Below are 22974 nucleotides of genomic sequence, written 5' to 3'. Positions count from 1 at the left end.
TCTCCCACCAACCTGGGAGAAAAGCCGCAGGGGGAGAGGGGGGACCTGGCCTCTCAGGACATGTTAGGCCAGAGTCCCGGGTCACCCCAGGAAGGCCGAGTCTCAGGTCACCCGGAGAATGTGGGTGCCTGAGCCCAGCAACAGAAGGGCCAGGCCGGAGCTCACCCCAGAAGGGCTCACCCCACTGGACCCATGCCCTAGGGCAAGGCAGGTGCCAGAGCTCACTCTGGCAAGGGCGTCCCCTGACCCTACCCCTTGCAGCATGGGGCCTCTGAGCGGCCAGCCCGCTCCTGACCTGAGGCTCTCAGCCTCTACCCACCTCCCCCAACCTCCCCGAACCGGGATGGGGACAGCGCCAGAGGCAGCAGCTGGGGCTTCCTCCTGCTGTCACCCGCCTCCGCCCCCACCCCTGGACCCCAGGCTCTGAAGGCCACCCCAGGGCTTAACGGTACAACTCCGTATTCATTCGGTAAAACTCTGCGGAGGCTTCCAGGGAGCCACTGAATCTGGTTTCTGCCGGCTGCGGGCTGGACAGCGGATAACCGGAGCTGAAGCAGGGCTGCCCTGCCGGGGGGCCTGCAAGGCTGAGCTGTGGCCCCCACCCCACCCTCAGGCCACACCAAAGCCCCCTTGGGCTCTGGCTGGAGGAGTGGGTGAGGGGGCTAAGCCTTCCTCCGGAAGCTGCTCTGAAGGGTGGGGGGGCACTCTGGGCCTAAGGAGCCCCCGTCCCAGAACAGGAACCTGAAATATAGAAGCCCGCACGTGCAGGAGGCCCCTACCTGAACTGTAGTCAGCAGCCGTCTGGGCCTCGAAAATGGGGCTTCCCTCTTAAAATGCGGGACCGGTGACTTCCTGTGTGAGGCACGGGGGGCGCGAAGCCTGGTCCACGCTAGCGGGCAGTGTCTGTGTCAGGTCGCATGGCAGCTGTGTTGCCCACAGACCCAGAGCTGTCGCTGGTGGAGGGGGAGGTCCACCTGCCATGTTCTCCGAGGGCAAGAGTGGCCTACGGTCACATAGCAGGTGGCTTGAAGCCCAGGTGGGGGTCCTGCAGCTCCGGTCTCTCCCACAGGCCCTCTCCGGGACAAGAGGCTAGGCCAGGTGCTGCCCGCCTCCCGCCCCGTGACTCAGCACCCTCGCCCAGCACAACACGACTTTTGCCCCCTGCCCGCTGTGCTGACCTCCTGCTCGGATCCGTCCAGGCTCTCCTGCCGCACCTGCCCGGCATGCGGGGAGCCAGAGCCCCCAGGGGCCAGCGCCAACACTCCGGCGGCATGGGCACTCTGGGCCGTCCCCGGGTCATTCTCCTCACCTACGTGCTATTTGCCCTGGAACTCACCTGCCTTTTCATGCGGTTCTCCATCATGCCAGTGAGTAACCCGCCCCCCCCTCCGCCCGGGGCGGCCTGGCCACCCGTGTGCCCCACGGTCCCTCTCATCTTCCATCGGCACAGCGGCAGGGGCGGGGGGTGGGGGCGCAGGGCTGCCAGGGCTCCTCGTTGGGGAACCTGGGGACTGTGCCTCCTGGGCCCTCCATCAGCACTTCTTGAGCTCCGGTGAACGGCAGCCCCAGGGAGGGGCCATAGGGAGCCACCCCCACTGCCACGCAGCCCTTCTGGTGGCAGTGCCCCTCCCCCTGGCTGGCCTGGCTCCGTCCCTCCCACCCTACTGGGGGCCATTGCCCTATTGATCCGCCACCCCAACACCTGCTCGGCTCCTGTCCCTTCCGCGCTCAGGCCTCTGCTTGGGCCTCCTCCGAGGGAGCCCTCCCTCCCACCACCTGCCTGGACCCTAGAGCCTCTTTCCCTCCATCCAGGCCCTGCTGGGTCCATCCTCCTGCAGGTTGCCCACGCCCCACATGCTGTTCCAGATACTAAATTCTTTCTGTCTCCCTGACCAGGGCGTGGGGGCGGGGCTGGCCCTGTCTCCTCCCCGGCTGCCTCCCCTGGTCTGGAACTCTGCCCAGTGATAGTAGGCGGTTGTTGGCTAAACGGCCATGGTCAGCGCTCGGTGCCCGCCCACCCGCTGTCCGCAGAGTCCATCTTTGCCCTCCTGCTGGTCCCTTCAACAGACCCCCGTCGAGCTGGCCGGGGCAACAGCACCCAGGGGGCTTTGGAAGTCCCAGAGGGCCTTCCCGTCTGGTCTGGGTGGGGCCGTGGCACAGCCACAGGCCCCTTCTTCTTCTTCTTCTTTTTTTTTTAAAGATTTTATTTATTTGTGTGACAGAGAGACAGCCAGCAAGAGAGGGAACACAGCAGGGGAGTGGGAGAGGAAGAAGCAGGCTCCCAGCGGAGGAGCCCGATGTGGGACTGGATCCCAGAACGCCGGGATTACGCCCTGAGCCGAAGGCAGACGCTTTAACGACTGCGCTACCCAGGCGCCCCCCACAGGCCCCTTCTTAAAAGTTCCCCAGGGGATTCTCCTGAGCAGCCCATACCGGGGATCCGGGGATCCGGGTGGGAGGGGGCACTGCCTCTGTCGCCGTTGTGGGCATGGCAGGAGCTTCAGGCCAAATGGTGAGCCCTGACTCCCCGCCCCCGAGGCCTGACTCCTTTCCTTAGTACCAGGTGGGCTGGGCAGATGCCTTGCTGTCCCATCGTGACCTGGGTCACAACGTCCCTCCCTGGGAGGGTTGGTGCGGGGAGTGATGAGTGAACAGTTCAAGCACAGAGTAAGGGTGGAACCTATCATTCCACAAATGCTCCCTGAGCACCTACTAGGTGCATTCTGTTCTCAGAACTTGGAATATAGCGAGCACAGGCTACACACTCCTTAGACTGTGCTGTGTGAGAGAGAAGGCGCTGCAGGGGCTGGGAGTGCCCACAGACGGGGCACAGGAAAGCATCCCCCAGAAGGCAGGCTTATAGGAAACAAAGAGCAAGCCTGGCTGGTGCAAAGGCCCTGGGGCAGTAGTGAGAACAATGAGGCTAGAGAGGAGTGAGCAGAGGGGAGCTGGAGGTAAGGACCCGGAAACAGCTGCGAGGACTCCAGGAGGGTGTTGGCCATGGGAAAGGCAGGAAGCTGTTGGCCTCGAGGTCTATGGTGAAGGTTGAGCCCAGGAGTTGCTGGTGGGTTGGGTGTGGCTGTGCAAGAAAGAGGGGAGGTCAGGGATGACACTGAGGATTTGGACCTGAACCTTTGCAAGGGCAGAGGCATCAGCCATGGAGCAGAGGAGCCGGTCCTTGGGGGAGACCAATGCGGAGCCAGTCCTGGATGTGCTGAATTCCAGATGCTTCTAGACACGGAGTGGAGAGCCAGAGGCTGTACAGGAGAGAGGTCCTGCGATAGCAGCGGCTGTCCTGGGACCCAGCTGGGCTCCCTGGAGTGAACCTGAGCAGAGCAGGAGTGGGGGTCACGCAGGGAGGGCGTCCTGAGGCACGTGTCATGCAAGTGGGGGGAGCAGCAGAGCCAAGCCTGGGGCCGCAGAGGAGGGGAGCCCCTGATGGTCATGGGGTGGGAGAGGCAAGGGGAGGGGCAGACGCTAGGCAGCTCCTCGGACGGTTTTTCTCTAAAGGGAACAAGCTTCAGGGTGGTAGCCAGAGGGGAGGGGTGGAGGGAAAACAGGAGAGACAGCAGCAGGGGTGCCACCGCTAATGGGGTCAGAGAGAGGAGACCTTGGGGAGCCCCATCCTTGGGGAGGGGGGAGGTGGCGGGATGCCAAGGAGACAGTGACTCAGGTGAGGACGATGTAGGTGGGCAGGTATTCTGCCTCCTGGTGGCAGCAGGGATGGGGGGGGGGACAAGGCAGGTATGAGTGCGAGAAGGAGGGATGCAGTGGGGTCGGGGAGAGCGTGGACTCATTAGGGGAACGCGGGGTGATCACCGAGTCAAGGGCACCAACAGGAGAGACCCAGACAGACAGCAGGGCTTCGGGCTTCTCCAGCGGGGTTCAGCGCTGCCTCCCAGCTGCCCCCCGCCCCCCACCCCATGCCAGGAGGAGGGAGACTGCCCGTTGCCCTGGGATTTCAGCTGCACTGGGGAAGGGGGTGTGCATGCAAGAAAGAAGGAAGGCGGAGGGATGCCCTTGACTGAGCCTGGGGAGAATACAGGGCATGGGGTCGGGGATGAGGCGTATCTGTTTCCTGGGGCTTAGAGCCACAGAAGCTTACTGTCTCACAGCCTGGAAGCCACGAGTCTGAATCCCGGGGTCTCAGGCCTCCCTCTGAGGCCTGCAGGGGAGGGTCCTTCCTGCCTCTTCCAGCTTCTGCTGGTCCCAGGGACTCCCCACATATTCCATTATCTGCCTCTGTCTATCCCCTGACACGGCTGTCCCGCGGGGCATGCCCAAAACTCCCCTCTGTGTGAAGATACCAAACCCCCTCAAAGACCTCACTTGAACTTGGTTCCCTCTGTAAAGACTCTATCTCCAAATATGGTCACATTCGGGACACCGAGCATTAGGACTAGGGGGGGTCCCAATTCAACCTATAACAGGTGGCATCACTGGAGGGAGGGGCCGGGAACTCAAGAGGCCAGAGTGGGGGATATTGAGGTCAGGATTACAGCGGGCTAATCTGGGGTCCCCAGGACTCCTCCCGTTCTCTGGAGAGACACTGGTCATGGCCTTTACCTCCCCAGGTAGAGGTTGGGAGCCCCAAGGAGCAGGACCATGTCCTGCTGGGAAATGGGCCACCTTCTGGAGATCATCAGGGCATTTGGGGACCATGTCTTGCTGGGCTGGAAGATGCTCCGGTCCACCAGGCAGCTTCGAATGGATGAGGCGTGCCCTGCAGAGGGGAAGGAGGGCCAGCAGCCGCCTTCACTGAGCGCTGGGCCCAGCGAAGCCGGACCCAGAGGCCCCAACGGGCTCCTCACTCTACGTAGCCGAGGTCCAGGCCCGAGGGCCCCTGCCAGGCACACCACAGTGTGGTCAGAGGGATCTCCCCCCGCAGTTCAGGGCTACCTCTCCCACTCCTGACCCACTGCAACCCCCGACTTCCTGACCCTTCCCGTGGGCCCCTCCTGTGTTTGCAGTACCTGACCCGGCGGCTGGGCCTGGACTCCGTGGCCTTCGGCTACCTGCAGACGGCCTTCGGCGTGCTTCAGCTGCTGGGTGGGCCTGTGTTTGGCAGGTACCAGGGGGCAGGGAAGTTTGGGGGCCCTCCGCCCATGATGACCTGGGCCTGCCCCTTGGACCTCATGGGCTGGGTCACGCCAGCTTCCCAGACCTGGGCCTGGGCGCACCACCCACAGCTCTTCCCGACCCCTGGACCCCCACTGGCCTTGGGGCTGCTGCAGGCGGGAGCGTGGGGCTCAGGGACGGGGCCGCAGACAACCCCCCACAAACCCTGAGGGGGGCAGATCACTGTGGCAGGAGTCAGATCTTTAGGGTAACTGCGCAGAAATGGGGCTCCAGAGGCGGTAAAGTCAGACAGATCAGGGGCTCTGGAGGGTTTCCTGGGGCTGCTTGGGGGCCGGTGGAGAAAGGGCTGGAGCCTGGGAGACCCTTTTTTTTTTTTTTTAAGATTTTATTTATTTATTTGAGGGAGAAAGAGAGCGCACAAGCAGGGGGAGGGGCAGAGGGAGAAGCAGGCTCCCCGCTGAGCAGGGACCCTGACCCAGGGCTCCATCTGGCTCCGGGGGATCCTGATATCATGACCTGAGCCGAAGGCAGCCTCTTAAGTGATGAGCCCCCCAGGCGCCCCAGGGAGACACTGTACAACCCGCAGGCCCGTGCTCCACTGGGACCCCGCAAGGTATTCTCGAAGGGAGCGGGAACGCGGTCTGGGTCAGACACCCCCAGGTCACCGCAGGCTGTGGCAGTGCTAAGCATGGGGAAGCAGAGGGCCCTCCCGGAACGTCCTGCACGCAGGTCTCCCTGACGGGCCATGAGGGGATCCCTGGGGCCTAGAGACCCGGCAGCCCCACGGGGTGGGCGTCAGGGGCAGAGGAGACAGGACCCCCCCTGGTATCCGTGGGGCTCACAGTTCCACGCTCCCCCAGGTTCGCTGATCAGCGTGGGGCGCGGGCCGCGTTCACGCTCAACTTCCTGGCATCCTCAGCCTTCTACCTGCTCTTGGCGGCCGCTTGCAGCCCGGCCCTGCCCGGCGTGGCCTTGCTCTACGCCTCGCCCTTACCGGCTGCACTCATGCAGGGGCTGCCAGGTAGGGCCAAGTAAGGCACCTGCAGGGGGGCGGGGCACGTCCGGAGAGCCCGGGGGCAGGGAGGTGGGGGATGGCCAGAGCCAGAGCGTGGGACGGAGGTCACCCTCTGGGTGCCGGTCTGGACCCGAGAGCAAGACTGGGGTGGAGCGGTGGCGGGGGGGGGGGGGGGGGAGTGGTGGTGGTGACACAGGGACATGGCCTGGGGAGCAGGTGGGGGAGGGGCGGGTGGGGGCGTGGCCTGGGCCGCAAGGGGCTCCTCGAGGGGGCCTCCCGGCTCAGCCCCCCGCTCCTCCCCCAGCCGCTCAGATGGTCATCGCCGACCTATCCGCGCCTGAGGAGCGGCCAGCGGCCCTGGGCCGGCTGGGCCTGTGTTTCGGAGTCGGCATGATCTTCGGCTCGCTGCTCGGCGGGACCCTGAGCGCCGCGTACGGGTGAGTGGCCAAGGCGGGAAGCGGACGGGGGCGGGCGGGGGGGCGGGCCAGGAGGCAGGAAGGATGAGACCGAGCCTCGGTTTCTCCATGTGCAGGTTGAGCAGCTCGGGTCAGGCGAAGGAAGATCCGTCCGGCCCCACACGGTGGGCGGGGTTAGTGGGTGGGCGGGGCCGGCTGGTGGGCGGGGCCGGAGCAGGAGCGCGAGGGCTGGGGTCCCTTGGCTGCACCGCACCTTCTCCTCGGGTTGCAACCCCGCAGGTGCGCTCCGGGACAGCGCGGGCGCAGGGCCGCCCCCGGCCTCTTGGCCCCAGGAGGTCCCAGCTAGGGGGACGTGCCACCTCCAGGGGTCCCATGGAAATCAGGCTGGACCTAGAGAAACCGGAGGGCAGGCCCTGGAGGCGGGGTCCCGGCCTGACCCGTGGGCACCATGTGGCCCTGGGCTGGGGCCGCTGGGGGCAACCAGACCTAGCTTCTGGGGTTTAGTAACTGCACGGAGCCGTCTGTACCCGCGGCCCTGGAGTGCGGCCTGGGAGAAGAGCTTAACCTTGGACCCAGAGACACCTAGCCCTGTAGAGGCCCCACCAGGCGAGGGAGGGGCACCTCGTTTCCGCCGCTGGGAAACGATCACCCCACCCTGTTCCTCCTCCCGCCCCAGCGCCCCAACGCCCCAACACCCACTCAAAATCGGCCTCTTTCATAGAGTGGACCTTGCCCCTTGCCTTCATTCAGACCCAAGTCTTTGCTTTCGGTCTGGAAGGTGAGTGCCCAGCTGTGGGTGGAGGCTGTGTGCCAGCTGGTGACCCAACTGCCCTGTGCAGGCCTGGGGAGGTTCCCTGGGACTCCATTCAGGCGAGAAGCCTTCCTGGGCTCTGAATCACACACACACACACACACACACACTCACACTCATACACGAATCACACACACGGACACGCAGGCACCTCTGTTGACCACAGGCCTTCCAATCTTGAATGACGCTGTGCGACAGACCCCAACGGCAGTTGATTTGGCCAAGTGATGACTGATCCCAGGGACTGGGGAACAAGAGGGGAGGGTGGCCTTGTTATACCAGCTCCCTGTATGAAGGGAGGTCTTTGTCCCCACCCCCCACCCCCCACCCCCAGTATTTTCATCAGAGCCTGGCTTGTGGATGTCTGTCTCTGCTGAGCTCCTCGGGCAGGAGGCTGGAGTGGGGACGATGGCTCCATTCATCTGTCACTGGTGTTTACTGAACAGCTACTAAGTGCCCTGGGATTCCAGGTTCTAGGATGCGGTGGTGAATGGGATAGGCCAAGTCCTCGGATAAAGCAAGAATGACACGTGTTATAATGTCAGGGTGAGCCTCGTCGTGTAAAAACTAATACAGCAGGACCGAGGGCAGTTGGGCAGGTGGTCACCAGGGCCTCGCCCGAAGGAAGTGAGGGGGGAGGCAGGAGGACGTCTGGGAAGCAAAGACCCAGCAAATGCAAAGGCCCTGAGGTTGGGGAATCGAGGAGGCCGGTGTGGCTGGAGTAGGGGAGCAGGGGGGGATGGAGGGGAGGTGTGCAGGAGGCCCGGCCATGGAGCCCTGGGCAGGTGGAGCAGGGGCAGGGGGGGACCCGGCTACTGTGTGGAGAACGTGGGAGCGAGGGCCACCTCTTGTACCAGTCCAGGCAGGAGAGGGGGGCAGCTGGACCAGGGGTGGCAGTGGGGCAGAGGGCAGAGGGCAGGGTCGGCCTCAGTTTTGCCTATGGGCGGGATGCGGGTGTGAACCTTGCTGAGATCTGAGCAACGCACAGGGCCGGTGGAACTTGGGCCTCCATTGGGCTGCTCTTGTGCCCAGGAGGCAGTCCAGGCAGCTGTGGACCGGGCAGCTGAGTGAAGGGGTGTGTAGTCGGGCAAAGCAGGGCTGTATCCTCACATGGGCGGTCAAGCCCTGGGCCCCAGCTGGGCACTTCATATCAGAAGCGGGGTCAAGGAGGAGGCACAGTGAGGACATGAAGGGAAGGAGATCAAGGAGAACATTCCAGAAGCCAAGGGGCACGTGGGTCACGGAGGGGAGGCGCTTATAGGGTAGCAGCGACCGCGGGTTCTGCCTGCACACGAGCCGCTGGGGTAGTGGGAGCGAGAGAAAGAGGGCCCCAGTCTTCCCGGGAAGAAAAGAAAGAGGGTTGGGAGCGTGTAAATGGGGCCAAGGCGGGAAGAGGGTGCAGGAGAGGGAGAGGCAGGGCAGGGAGGAGCCCCCCATGCTGCCCCACCCACCTGGACTCCCAACGGTCCAGCCACCTGCTACCAGGGGCCGTGGGGCACCGACCATCCCCTGGACAGGTGTTCTCACCTGTGAACTGGGCCACCTGCACTGGCTCTGGTGTGTGCGGGCTGTCTAGAACCCCCCGCCCCCCCGGCCAGTCCCACCCATGTCCCCTCTGCCATCACCTTCCTTTCCCTCCATCCCAGCTACTGGCCCAGAAGACACCACTCACTGCCTGCTCCCCCGAGCAGCCCCCAAGATTGCCTGCACCCCTGCCCTTACCTTCCAGAACAATCCATTGGCTTCCCTGCCTTCTTTCATCCCAAGATATAAGGTGCTTTATAGCCCCTATTTTTCCTTTGATGGGTGGGAAAACTGAGGTCCCTGGGAGAGTGAGTCTCCCCCATGGAGCTCCAGGTCCCCGTCTAAGGCCCAGGGAAAGTGGGCTCCAGGACCCCAGTACCCCATGGCAAGGGCCAGTGCCCTGTCTTCCTGTCCTCCTGGGCCAAGGGCCACATTGCGTCAAGGCACGCTGTCAGAGCTCCCTGGCCGCCACCTTCCTGCCCGCCCCACCTCTTGTGACCCCTCCCCTAAAAGGCCTCAGCCATGTTCTCACCTCCAGGGAGCAGGGGAGCAGAGAGAGGAAGTGGCCTTGGCAGCCTCAGGGTGTGGGAGGGCCACTGGTTTAACTGGTTTGGGTTCAGCCTGGAGCTCCAGCTGGGAGGCCTAGCTCCCACAGAGGGCCCAGGCCCCTGAGTCACTTAGCAGGTGGGGGGTGCTCTGTGACTCATGGCCCTGAGTCAGGTCCCAGGGCAAGGGGTCCAGGGATTCCTGGAAAGGGGAGCCACCTGCCCAACGAACACTGCTGACAGTGGACAAGGGGGAGCCCCAGGCCTGACTGCGGGACTTGGAGCGGGCAGGCCCCCACGCGCTGAGTGCTGAAAAGCCGTTGAACACACAGTGTTGGGTACAGAGGGGACTCTGTCCTCTGACAGGGCTCGGGATTTGGACAGATGCCCACGAGGATAGCAATTCACAGAGGCTGGGGAGGATTCGCACCAGGCTGGGGCAGCCTCCAGCTACAGACCCTGGAGGTCAGTGTCACCAGGCAGCACTCCCAGGCACCGGCTGGCCTGTGAGTGGCCCTGATCTGGCAGCACAAGCTTCGCCGGGTGGGCCCTCCATGACTCAGAGGGATTTTACGACACTCCTTATCTCCCCGAGGACTTGGCATGTTATCTCAGCCTCGGGTCTGGCCGGGGGAATGGGAAGCCCTTATCCTGCTGACAGAGGGTTTCCGCACTACTGACACGGTGACACGGTGACACCACTGCTTCCCCTGGAAGTTAATGAGTAAACACTCAGGGCTGCCCTGAATGAATGAGACGGGAGTACTCGTGGGTCAGCCAGGCGGCCTGCTCTACTTGGTGCTCACGATGGCTCACAGAGGCTCTCCCCACCACTGGTGGGGGGACACAGGGACCCGGTAGAAGGATCTGGGTGTCTCGGGCATGGGGAAGTGCACAGACAGGGCCCAGCTGGCCGAGCGTAAGCTCAGCTTAGACCTGAGAGGAGAGGGAGAAATCAGCTGTTGAAGGTAGGACTGGCATGGGCAGTGTTCCAGGCAGAGGGAAAGCCTGTGCAAAGGCCCTGGGGCAGGAAGGAGCTTGGGACATGCTTGGAGGCCTGTGTGGTTGGAACTGGAGGGATCAGGTGCTCGGGGAACACGGAGGCCTACAAAGGGTCAGGCCAGACAAGGCTTCTCGGCCTTTTTTCTGGGACTTGGAAGACAGAGGAAGGCTGAATCAGGAGTGGCCCCACAGGACTTCCGTTTTCAGACATTGTTCTAGCTACAGGATGGTAGGATTTGGCAGGGCAGGGTGACTTCTGCACCCCAAGCCCCAGGCCGACATCCAGTGACTCTGGTGACTTTTGGAGCCAGGTATCACGTGAAGCTGGGTCCCAGCTGCCCGCAGCCTGTCCTCCAGGTTGGATAGGACAGGGGTGTGCCATCCAGGAGGCCCTGAGCCCCCCGGGGCTAGGGGAGCCTCAGACCAGGGTGAGGGCAGCCCTAACCTCAGTGGTACTGTTACCTTATGGACGGACAGGGTCGGGTGGAGGGGACAAAAGCATGGTGTCCACGCAGGGTGGGCGGATGGCCTAGCCCACCGCCCTCCTGACGATGTCGTGTTGGCACACGGTGGGCCCTTGAGCTGAGGAGGAAAGGCGGGCCATCTGCGCCTCGGACCAATCTACTAGCACTGGTGACCAGCCACGACAGACTGTGGCCCATGGGCTGGGCTCCGGGACGGCCAGTCTGCCCTCTGGGAACCTGTGCAACCATTGAGGGTGGGGACAGGGTGTCCCGGGAGGGTGGACCCCAGGGAGTCCAGCCCTCATCTGCATCTGAGGAAAGGAGGTCACCTAGCAAGTTCGCTGCGGAGAAGGGCAAAAGGACAAAGAGACTCGGGAGCCCAGAGTCCTGCCCGGAGCCCCTCCATGGCCTCTATTCCTCCCGCCTCCTGTCCGTCCATTCAACCAAAAACAAAAGGGTTGGGTGGACAAAGGCATGCTGGACGTTGCCTGCCGTCGTGGTCGACACTCAATTTGTAACTGGGCCCCAGTGAGGCAACAACAACGGGACGCGGCCGTCCCGCGGGATCCTGCACAAAGGAGGCCAGAGGCCCCTGGCTGGGGAGCTGCCTCTGCCCCGTGCTCAGGGGCGCACTGACCCGAAGGTTGACCTGAAGGTCCCTGGGGAGGGGCGCCGAGCTGTGTTCTGGAGGACAGAGCAGCGCCCCGGGGCTGGGCGGGGGTGGGGGGCACCAGGCTAGAGAAGACCCAGGCCCAGGAGACGGCCCTCCGCGCTTGGGGGGGGGGGGGCGGCGCTGAGCTGGCCCGCCGCGTCATTGCCCTTGCCTTCTGCTCGTCCCCCCACCCCAGCATTTGTCCTGGGAGAGTTGGAGGGGGCTGTGAGGGAGGGAAGGACACCCCCCACATCCCCTGGGATGCTGAGGCTCCCAACTCCCTCCGGGGCCCCCAGGGTCCCCGTGATCCCTTTGGTTTCCCAGTCTTCATGCAAGGAGTGGGTGAGATGCCACAAGAAGGGGCCTGGCTCCTTGCCACCACACGGCCCTCGCTTGTCACCAGCCTCCCGGAATAGGCCATCCAAGCGGCCGCCTCTGCTCCCTCGAGTTTCCGGGGCATCTGGAAAGAAAGCAGGTTCTGTCCCTGCCCTCCAGGCCCCAAACAATGACGCGCTGGTCCTGAAGAAAGGGCCCTTCTCTCTGGGGCCGGCCGTCAGGGCCAGGGTGTCCCTGCCCACGTCACAGATCAGTCCCTGCCAGCCTGAGGAGGGGTCTTCCTCCTGGGCTGGCCTCGGCCCTCCCCAGGGGACTGAGCACAGGCCTCTGACCCTCTGACCTGTCGGTCGGTGGAAATGCCCATCCGCGTGGAAGCCTGGTGGTCAGAGGCCTGAATGTCCACCATCCCGGGCAGTGGGGGTCGGAGGGGGGGCCAGAGATGGTCCAGTGGGGGAGGGGAGGGGAGGGTGAGCAACACGTGCAGGCTGGACAAGTGCCAGCTCCAATGCTGACCACCTAGTCAGAGATAGGGGGTGGTCTCCGCCCCCACTGGCCCCCCGACTCCATTGGAACAGGGCCTCTCCTGCCTGTGGTCTCCCGCAGGAGCTCTGCGTGTGCGTGCACACGTGTGTGCCCCTGTGTGTCTGTGTGCACATACGTGAGCTGTGGTGGGGAGGGGCGGGGAAGTCCTTTCTTTGCACTCCGCAGAGGGCCAAGGGCTCCTTGTGTCAAGGCCCGAACAGGGCAGATCTGGGGGCTCTGGTGAGGTTTGGGTCAGGATGTGGTGCTTTCAAACAGCTCACATGTGTGTCCCATGGCCTGATGTTCCCTGGGGTCTTGGTGCAGGGTCCCCTCCGCTGGCACACTTGTCTTTGGGGCCAGGTACTAGCCATCTGATGGAGCAGGCCCCTCTCGTGCCCACCAGGGGCAGAGTGCCAGGGGCTTGCAGAGAAAGGCTCTTGCAGGATGTATAGGAGTTTTCTCTGCGGCTGAGGGGAAGGGCCCTGGGGCCACACGCCAGCCTAGAAGGTCAGAGCGGGGCCTTTCTCAGTAAGTTTTCCATTCCTTCCTATCTCCCCCCTCCACCCTGGGAGGGGGCTGGGTTGGCCTCCGGGAGAAATGGTGATGATCAGAAGGACCAGCCCCCAGGGCCTGCGCTGCCTCCTGGCCCTTCCAGGGGTCAGGGGCTGAGTTTCCAAGTAGTGACTCACGGTGGGGAGGGACTTCTTCAGAAGCCCAAGCTGAGGGGCTCACCTGAGTCGGGGTCCCTGGTCTGTGCAGGCGGGAGGGAGGGCATCCTGAGGGCGGCGTCTGAAGCCCCTTCCCAAGCCCAGCGTGCCCCGCCCTGCAGGAAGAGGGGCGCCATGGCTGGGGGCTCCTGAGGCCTACAGAGTGGAGGGGGGAGAGGCGCCATGAGGCCGTCTGGGGGTCCCATGGTCTTCCGTGCCCAGGCTCCCTGCCACCCCTGCACCTCAGCCTCCTGCGCACCCCCTCCTGGAGCCCAGACTCCAGTGCCGCCTGGCACCAAATTCCCCATCACCCAAGGGCCAGACGCGTGTCACCCAAAGGAACCGCTGAGCCGTCCCCCACCCCAGGAGGCCCCTCCAGTCCTACCAGAAGGACGAGGACGGTTCCAGGGACAGGGTTTTTCCTCTGGGAACCTCAGTTTGCTCCTCTGTCGAATGGGCAGGACTCACGACCGGCCCACTTCTGCCAGGGCTGCCCAGGGAGCTCCTCCATGTGGGAAGACCCAGCCTGGAGCTGAGTCCTGGGCCCCCAGATGTGTGACGCCCCTGCCCTGGCTGGGAGCAGGGGGTGCGTGCACGTGCATGCGCACACACACGCGCTCACACGCATGCACACGCGCTCGCTCACACGCACGCACGCTCACACGCACGCCCACACACGTGCACATACACACAAACGCACACACGCGTGCCCCAGGCCAGTCCTCTGAGGGCCTTCCTACCCCTCGGCAATCTGGGAGCCCACCACCTCCTGGGAGACTCCGCTCCAGCCCTCCAGGGCTCAGCTCCCCGGCGCTGGCCACTGCCCACCCTCGGAGACCCGGGATCCGCGTGGCGGGATGCCGGAGGCGGCGGCTGCAGCGTGAGCGTGGGGCACGGGGACAGCTTCATCCGCTCCATCATCCCATCCCCTAATGAATGTGCCCTGAGGGTCGCAGTCCCCGTCCCCCGGGTCACAGGCAGTGGGGCTGCGGCCGGTGGGGTTTGAGCTGTTCTCAGCGGTGGAGAACGAAGCGTAGCTGAAGGGGCCCCAGGGGGAGATGCCAAATGCGGTGCCCATACACAGGGACCCACGTCCTGTGTGACCACTACTGTCACCCCCAGGCTTCGATGTCCAGCTTTCGTGGCTCTTGTGGCCAACCTCGTGGCAGCCACCCTCAGCTACACCTTCATCCCCAGCAGCACTAAAGGGGCCAGCGCCCCCACCCCAGCTGCCCCGCCAGGTAAGCCCGCCAGGGGAGCCCTGCCAGGAAAGCTCTGCCAGGCACACGGCCCGGGTAAGCCCTCCAGGGGAGCCCCGCCAGGCACACCGTGCCTGGTGCTGCACCGCTATGAGGCATGAGCCCTCAGCCTCACCAGCCAGCACCCTGGACCTCCCTTCAGGGAGGGTCAGCCGAGACCTGGACGTACCAAAGCGACCACAGTGGCTTCCTACCCACTGAGGCGGGCGTGCGGGCTGCAGGCAACAGCACACGGAGCAGGGGGTAGAATTTAGGGGCCGCTCACGCCCTCTTTCCCTCTGCGAGCCGCTCTGGAGTGCCAGGAGTCTGCGGGCTGCCGACACCGTCAGAGCTGAGTGGGTGCAGTCTCGGGGGAGGAAAGCATGGGGGCTCAGAGAGGCTGAGGCTGGAAGCAGGGGAGAGGTCGGGGCAGGCCCAGGGAGGATGGGACGGACCACGGGTGCGGTTAGCCAGGATCCTGAGTCCCAGAGCCGCAGGCGCTGCGGTGCACAGGAGCGTGGTTCTGGGGAAGCCCCGGGGGGGGGGGGGGGCAGAGCAGTGCCAGCGAGGCCATGTGGGGCCTCCTGGGCCCACAGGGAAGGTCAGGGCTCCACAGAGGGGCCAGCGGAGGACCCCATGTCTCTGTGCCCAGGGGACTGAGAGGTCAGGAGGGAGGACATGCCAGCCAGGGGTCAGAGGAAGAGCCAAATACAGGCGGACCCCCGGGAGGGCTGGATAGAGGGGGAGGGCAGGGGGCACAAGGCTGCGCACAGCTAGAAGCCAATGCCAGAATGCTCAGCGATGGCCACCGGGTCACTATATGGTGGTCGCTCGCAGCCAGACAGGGGCCCCCACTCCCTATTGGCTTCCGGCGAGGCCAGCGGGCCACCACCCTGGTCACATAGGTCGGAGGCAAGAGTGCCCGGGCCAAGCCGGGTAGCCCGTGAGCAGAGGCACTGTTTCCCAACGCCTCCCTGGGCTGGTAGGACTGAGAACTCAGCCCCGGGAGCGCACCGAGCTGCCCCTAAGGGGCCCGGGGACAGGGCGTGCTGGGAGCTGTCGGCTCCTGTTCCCCTGAGCAGGTGCCAAAGCCAGAGGGAGGAGAATCTGCTGAGAGCTAGTGTCCAGCAGGGGTGTGGGACGCCAGGCTCAGAGAGGGGCCTCCTTCCCACCCCGCAGCCCAGCCCCCACAGCCAGGATGAGACCAGGCAGGCAAGCTGGAGAGTGGGCCACCCGATGGTCTGAGCGGGCTCTCGGTGTCCCCCAGGCGGAACCCAAGCAAGCGTGTTTGACCTGAAGGCCATCAGCCGCGTGCTGCTCCAGCCCGGGGTCCTGCCTGTGTTCCTCGTCAAGGTGGTTTCCGGCTTCCCCTCCGGTGAGTCCCAGCGCCTGGCACGGACCCCTCCCTCCACCCACTGTCCCATGCTCCACGCCCTCCCTGAGCCATCGCCTGGCACTGGGTCCCAGACGAGGAGATGACCCCTGGTTCATGCCGAGCGGCTGCACGGGGTGGGGGGGGGAGGGGGAAGAACAGAAAAGCAGGGCCCCCACCTCATACACAGTCCTCTGTGCCCTGCCCTGCGGTTTCTGAGCCCCACTCTGGGATCCTTTAACTGGGGGGCAGCCCAGACGACAAATTAATGAGGTGTCATGCTGGCACGAAAGGGTTCATCTCTCATCCCCCAAAAGTTCTCACCCTTGCAGAAGCAAAGGTCCTGGGGTCGGAGGGGGCTGCCCGGCCAGGCCCTCACCAGCTGTCCCAGATCCAGGTCTGCTCTTCGGGGTCCCAGTAATGGGACCAGAATGGCTGACTTCAGCAAAAGGGACCTCTGGGGGCCACCAGTGGTCCGGAGTCACCTCCTCCCACATTGTCAGCCCCGGGCCCCCCCACCTCCCAATGGCCCTCATCCAGGACGCCCTGGGCTCTGGCCAGCCTGGCCATGAGGAAGCTTCTGGCAACTTCCTGTGCACAGTGTCCATCGGTCCCTGGGGCCTCGCTTGCCATGCCACAGGTCCACAAAATCCCCAGAAAGCCGTCGGTCACTGTGGCCAGACCAGGGCTCCCAGCCCGGCTGACAGGGGAGGTGGGCCCTGAGGCCAGGGGCTTGGGGATGACCAGGAAGCCCCTCCCCCCTCCCAGGACTCTTCATGGTCATGTTCTCCATCATCTCCATGGACTTCTTCCAGTTGGATGCCGCACAGGCCGGCTACCTCACGTCCTTCTTCGGGGTTCTCCAGATGGTGAGTGGTTGCCCGGTGTTCCTGGCGTGCCTTGGGTGGGTCAGGGGTCTTTGATGCGGCGGACCTCGCAGCCTGCCAGCCTCAGTTTCTCCACGGCGCTGACAGTTCGCTTCCGGCTGCCCTCCCGCCTCCCAGGGTGCACGCTCCCCCCTCCCCAGCAAGCTTGCCCGCCTCCCCCTGCTCAAGGCTGCCACCGACAGGCCTGAGTCCACGCCACTGCGCTGCCTGGGGGACTGAGAGGGGAGGAAGGAGGCTAGCACCCCGTGGAGGCTGGGGAGCCCTTGGCCTCCCGTCAGGAAGCAGGTCGAGGGTCCACAATCCACTGAGCGTGTCTCGGAAGGCCGGGGCAGGAGCAGCGCCCAGTGGTGGGGCGTGGGCCAAGGCTGACTGCCCACAGCAGGCAAGCTCCCCGAGCTCTGGGTCTCCGTCCCCTTGTCCGTCCAGCAAGGCCGAGCACCCTGGCTGGTGGGGGTGACGACGTGGCCACACACTCAGAACAGACCGGCCACCTCGGAAAGCCCCACCCGAGTGACGGTCACTCTCTGTCCTTGTGAGATGCCCCCAGCCTGGCCACTGCCAGTCAGGAGAAGCCCGAGAAGCGTGTCCAGGTGGGACAGGTGTCCGGTGCGCCAGCTCGCGGGCCCCGCTCCTCCTGGATCTGCACCAGGCCCTGGGGTGGCGGGACAGGTGGCGATGCGCTGCCGCCACCCTGGACGGCTGCCCGACAGCTGGAGTGCGGGAGGGGCTATTCTGGGCCCGTCTGGGGGGAGGTAGCCCTGGACCTCTCCAGAAGCACGTGACATTCCCAGCACCTCCAGGCCATCTGCTCCGCACGCCCCTGGGCCTAGGACTGGTCTGGAGCGTGGGGCTAAAATAGCAGCTCCTGCGGCTGCTGTGCACAGCGGGGGGGCAGGGGGGCCCTCAGCGTGGCGGCGGGCGGGGCAGGAAGGGCCAGCCTGGCGGGGAAGCAGGCGACAAACACGAAGTAACAACAGGGACAGCATGCCGGGTTTGGGGGCCCCTGCAGCCCGGTTCTAAGTGGCTGCCCCTGGGAGACCAGGTCTGTGTGTCAGCTAAAGCCAGCAGACCCCTTGAGACCCTTAGACAGACTAGGAGCCTGTGGCCCGGTCAGGGACAAGGGGCACAATGGTGACCCTGCCTGAGACGGGCCTGGGTCTCGGGCCCCTGTAGGGTTGGTGCCGGACCCTGGGGGCAGCTGGGGCCCAACTGCATCTGGAGGCTCTGCGGGCAGACGGGCGGGGGGGGGGGGCAGTTTGTGTCTACAGAGAAAGGCCTGAAGCCTCCTTCATCAGGCACCTCCCTGCCCCCGGGCCCCCGGGGTGGTAGGGCTGCTCACGGAGGGCCTGGCCCCCCACAGCTGGGCTCCCACCAGCTGCCTCCCTCCACAAACCATTTCCTGGCCCACCCTGAAGCGTGGTGGCTGCAGCCCAACCCCAGTGGGACCAGAGCATCCCCTCCCCGCTCCCTGGGTGTGGGGTGGGCACTGGGGTTGGGGGCCAGGGGGGAGTGGCAGCCCAGGTGGTGCTCGCGTGCGGGCGTGGCATCACCACCCCAGGGGACTTGCCGACCGCTATCCCTCGCAGCCCCTCCTGCGAGAGCCCCCGCTGCGCCTTCGCCCACCCCCAGGCGCCATGCCACCACGGTAATGGGGGGCTTCTGTCAGACGGGGTGGGGGGGACAGAGATAAGCCCCCCAACCACCTACTCGTCTGATGTGTCAGGGGTGACTAGCACGTCGCAGGAGAATAAGGTCCTTAGAAGGGCAGATGGGGCAGTGGATCCGGGGCTGAGAGGGCTGCAGGTGCAAAGGGCCTGGGGGTGGGGCGCTCACGGGCTGCTGAGGGTACCGAGGCAGAGGGCTTGGCTCTGAGGACGTGTGTGTGTGTGTGTGTGTGTGTGTGTGTGTGTGTGTGTGTTGGGGGATGGTCTGAAGGGCAAGAAGGATCTGGATTTGCTCAGACTGGGGTGGGGGCTGCGGAGACGGTCCATGCAGAGGCTGGATATGGTCTGACGAGGCCCCCCAGCTCAGGGTGCAGTAGAGGGGTGCACGGAACGCGGGTGCTTCAGGCGGCGTGAGCCGACAGGCCTGTAACTCCGGGCCGCGGCCTTGCAAGGCACGAAGTTTAGGATCTTTTAGTTGAACAGGGAAACTGGGGCCCAAGAGCCCCGTGCCAGGGATCTGTCCGGGTGTCTGTAGGGACGCGGAGGCCAGACTCGCCCTCCCGCGCTGTCGGGCCCCCTCCAGCTGTGCCGTGCGGGGGGGACTTGCCCAGGAGACCTTCCTCTACAAAGCAAGCAAGCAAGCAAAGAATCTAAGATAAAGCAAGTCTGAAAGTAGGGTGTTTTAAAGGACATTCATGGTTCTAGTTGGAAGCAGTGCGGTGAGATCCGTTTTGGAGGGGACCCCAGCCCTCTGAGCGGCCGCGCGAGCGTCCGGGTGCCCGTGGGAGGCCTCGGCCAGCCCGTCTCCCCAGGGCCCTTGCTGCTGACACACAGAGTTTGGGACCCACTCTTCTACTCTGACCTGGTGCCTGCTAGGGCTGGGAGGGGTCCCCAAGGGAGGTCCCCAGCTGCAGGGGTGGCCCCGGCCCAGACCCTCCCACCACCACCCCTCCCCCATCTCCCCAGGTCATTCAGGGCCTGGTCATCGGACGGCTGAGCAGCCACTTCTCCGAGGGGGCCCTACTCCGGGCCAGCACGCTGGTCTTCATCGTGGTGGGACTGGCCATGGTGAGAATGTCCCTCTGGGCTGTTCCCCACTCGGGGCAGGGTCCCGGGCCCATCCCCCGGCCCTCTGCACATGCCCAGTAGGCATTAGAGCTTCTCCACCCCTACCCAGGGCTGCCCTCCATGGGACTTCAGGGAGGGGGCCCTTCCTTCCTGGTCCTGTGTGGCCCCCTGCCCCATGGCCTCCCTGCCCTGCCCCATGCCAGGCCCTGATGTCCAACGTCTTCCACTTCTGCCTCTTGATGCCTGGCCTGGTCTTCGGCCTGTGTGCCCTCAACGTGGTCACCGACAGCATGCTGACCAAGGCTGTCTCGGCTTCAGACACGGGTGAGAGCTGCATCCCTGGGAGCCAGGGAGGGGCAAGGGCCTGGGGTGCCCCAGGCTGTCCTCTCTGGAAAGCCTTCTGGGCAGCTGCAGATGGAGCAGCTCCCCCGATTTCAGGCTGGGTCTCCCTGACCCAGTGAGTGTTGAGTGCGGTGGGCGGCCTGGGGCCTGAGTGGGCGGGGTCGGGGGGCGGGCTGCAAGATGGCTCAGGTGAGAATTGGCCACCTGGCTGGGCTGGGCCTGGGGGATGGGAAGAGGGCTTCCCGGAGGTGGTGTCTGGTTTGGGTCTGAAGCATGGGCAGGATTTCACTAAAAAGGACGACGGAAAGACGGCATTCTAGGCATCCCAGCTGGGCAGAGGTGTGGAGGGAGGTGTGGACCTGAAAATCTCCTGCAGAGGCCAGTTAGGAAGACAGCCCAGTGGGGCCAAGCGTGGGCAGCACAGGAAGGGGCTTGCCTGCGAGGCTGGGAGGCAGGAGCCAGTCTTCTGTTCCCTCCCCAGCACCGGTGGGGGGGGGGGGTGCAGGTGTTCCTGAGTGAGTGAAGGAGGGCACAGAGCTGGTTAAACCTAGGAAGCCCCCAGCCCCCCCCAGTAGGACACAGGTGTCCCCAGACAGGGACCCCCAGCCCTCACTCTGCATCTAGCTCTCTTTCTTGAGGCCTGAGTCTCCCATCCAGACTCAGGTCCCTGGGCTTGACAGTGCCCCGGCTGCTGCCCACACCCCCTGCTCCTGGCAGGCATGGTCCAGGCATGGGACAGGCCAAGTTCACGGGCTCCTGTGGCTGGCTGAGGGTGAAGAACCCAGCAAGCTGGAAAGCTCAGGGGGCCTGGCCAACCCTCACTCCATCCACCTGTCCGTCCGGGAGGGATAAACAGAGGTCTAGAGGCCCAGGAGGGAACCAGGTGGTTGATGGGCAAGGCCTCTTCCCCAGGGCGGCAGGGCCAGGCCTGGAGGGTGTCCTGGAGTGGTGGCCTGGCTGGCACCCAGGAGACGCCAGGAGGAGGCAGGGGAACAGAGCATGGAGAGATGGGGGCAGGGCCTGGCAGGGAGGAGGGCAGAGCAGACCCAAGCCGCCGGGGCCACCCCGAGCCTGAAGCACCACCCCTCAGCTCGGAAGGAGCCAGGAGCTGGTTCCCAGCACCAGCCTGGGAACCCGAGACCACAGAGGGGGCGGTAATTGCTCCCCGGTGTCTGTGGGCGATGGGAGAAGCCGCTCTTAAATTTCCCCCACGCCCGGCCCTGAGCCCAGGCGGGGCCTCACCAGGCCGCTCCCAGCTGGCCCAGTGGGGACACGAGAGAGGGAGAGAGAGAGAGAGACTGGGCTCAGCCCCAGGAGCCCAGGACCCTCTGGGCACATGTCGTGTTGACAATACCACACACGCGTGCCCACACAGGGCATAGCGGCCGGCAGGGGCGTAGGGACAGGGGCGTCAGGTAGCCGGGGACGCAGGCAGCAAGGTGGGCCTGGGAAGTGGGTGCAGAGAGGCAGGTGGGTGGCCCCTCCCCAGGCCTGTGGGGGGCACTCTCCCGTCCATATGAGGGGGGTGGGGGCTGTGGGGGCGATCCTGGGGGTGTCACACGGCCCGGCACGCCAGCCCCAAGCCCACCCTCCCTGGTTCCCAGCCCGGTCTCCCTGGCAGGCCTAGGAGGGCAGGGCCTGGCCCCCAACCTGTGGCTCCACTCCCAGGCTCCTCCTGTGCTGGGGAACTTTCTGGGGCAGGGCGCAGGCTCAGCCCCGCATCTGAGAAGTGCCAGCGCAGCCCCTGCCCGGCTGGGTGGTCTGAAACCAGCAGACCCACACGTCTGGGTGGAGGGAGCTAGGGGAGCAAAGGCGGGGTGGGGGGATGGGAGGGCAGGGGAGGCCTTGGCTGTGTCCAGGGAGCAGGTGGCCAGGGTGGTGGCGCCAAGGGACCTGGCCGAGCCTGACTTGCCCCCCCCACCCCCACTCCTTAGGCACCATGCTGGGCCTCTGCGCCTCCGTGCAGCCCTTGACTCGCACCCTGGGGCCCACCGTGGGTGGCCTCCTGTACCGCAGCTTTGGGGTCCCTGTCTTCGGCCATGTGCAGTTTGCCACCAACATCCTTGTCCTCCTGGTGCTCTGGAGACAGCCTCTGCCCCAGAAGACAGACAAAGTGTGGTGACCGTGGTCCCAGGGCACAGACCAGCAATAAACTCCTCCTCCAGCCTGATTTCTGCGAAGTGCCATGGGTGGAACAGGGGACCTGGGGGTGAGGGACGGAGGGATGGAGAGGCTGGAGAGCCTCCTGGAGGAGGGGGCCAGCTGCAGGGCCCCAGGGCTCCAGAGAGAGCCGTCACCTGAGTTGTCCTTGCGCGGTGCCCACCCCCACCCCCCCAGTGCATTGCCTGGCCAGTTAGACGGCTCCCTCTGCCGCCACCCCCACCCCGACAGCGCTGCTCAAACCCCCAGAGACAAGAGCTTTCTGCCCACCCCCAGTCCTCCACTGCTTGGCCCCGGGCTAAGCACACTGCCCATTCGCCCTTGTCAGTCACCCCACGTGAACGGAAACTGCTTGTTTTCAAAGATGAGGAGTTCAAGGCTTGGAGAGAAGTCTGGGGAAATGGCCCTCGCTCCCTGGTGAGGAGCCCGGTGGGTGGGGCCAGGCGGCAAGTCATGAGAACTGGGGAGCACCGGCCCTCCCCCTCATTCCCCCTAGGGAGAGGGGCACCGGACAGGGGAGGCCAGCATGACCAGTACAGAGAGAACGATCCCAGCAGGGGGTTAGGTGACCCTGAAACCATGAAGGTCACCCCTCCTCCGCTCCCCCCCACCCAGGCTGCCTGGAAAACAACTCAGGACCCCCAACCGCAAAATTCCATGGATCCGACTAGAAGGGCCAGGGCTCTAGGGGGCCAGGGCCGTAGAGAGCAGCGGTCTGTCAACTGTCCCAGCCCAAGAGCTGAGACCAGACCATCTTCTGTGTGTATGCCATGGGGGATGGGGCTGTCACCCTAACTTTGACCCTTCCTCCCCATGAAGGTCTGGGCAGGATGGGGGTGCAACGGGGCCAGTGCAGGCCCTGGGGCCACTCTCTCTCTACTTCTCTGGAGGAACCCCCTCCCCCAACCACAAGTAGTGTTCAGGAGAAAATTCCTTGCAAGGAATGGTTTCTTTTCTTTTTCTTTTTCTTTTTCTTTTTCTTTTCTTTCTTTCTTTTTTTTTTTTTTAAGATTTTATTTATTTATTTGACACACAGAGAGAGCGAGCACAAGTAGGGGAGCGGCAGGCAGAGGGAGAAGCAGCAGGCTCCCCACTTGATGCGGAACTCGATCCCAGGACCCCAGGATCATGACCTGAGCCAAAGGCAGACGCTTAGAGGACTGGACCACC

The 22974-nt window shown here is 64.6% G+C and overlaps 1 protein-coding gene across 1 annotated transcript; it reads left to right on the top strand.

Moving 5' to 3' along the window:
• Positions 1–1077: 1077 nt before the first annotated feature.
• On the top strand, positions 1078–21814 carry SLC22A18 (solute carrier family 22 member 18). Its single transcript, XM_048217644.2, has 10 exons — positions 1078–1367; positions 4971–5068; positions 5940–6100; positions 6399–6531; positions 14196–14314; positions 15579–15686; positions 16452–16552; positions 19201–19302; positions 19506–19626; positions 21579–21814. Exons 1-10 carry the CDS (start codon positions 1224–1226, stop codon positions 21764–21766), a joined length of 1275 nt encoding a protein of 424 aa, XP_048073601.1. The 5' UTR covers positions 1078–1223; the 3' UTR covers positions 21767–21814.
• The last annotated feature ends 1160 nt before the right edge of the window (positions 21815–22974 follow it).

The sequence above is a fragment of the Ursus arctos genome, unplaced genomic scaffold (genome assembly GCF_023065955.2).
Source record: "Ursus arctos isolate Adak ecotype North America unplaced genomic scaffold, UrsArc2.0 scaffold_23, whole genome shotgun sequence".
In the NCBI taxonomy this organism is placed as follows: Eukaryota; Metazoa; Chordata; class Mammalia; order Carnivora; family Ursidae; genus Ursus; species Ursus arctos.
The sequence above is the reverse complement of the archived record's forward strand: the minus strand, read 5'-3'. Positions and strand labels throughout refer to the sequence as shown.

Excerpts from the sequence above, each read along its gene's own strand:
- SLC22A18 (XM_048217644.2), top strand. The coding sequence starts at position 1,224 with ATGCGGGGAGCCAGAGCCCCCAGGGGCCAGCGCCAACACTCCGGCGGC. Across the intron at positions 1,368-4,970 it reads TGCGGTTCTCCATCATGCCA|TACCTGACCCGGCGGCTGGG; the intron begins GTGAGTAACCCG and ends CTGTGTTTGCAG. Across the intron at positions 14,315-15,578 it reads CACCCCAGCTGCCCCGCCAG|GCGGAACCCAAGCAAGCGTG; the intron begins GTAAGCCCGCCA and ends GGTGTCCCCCAG.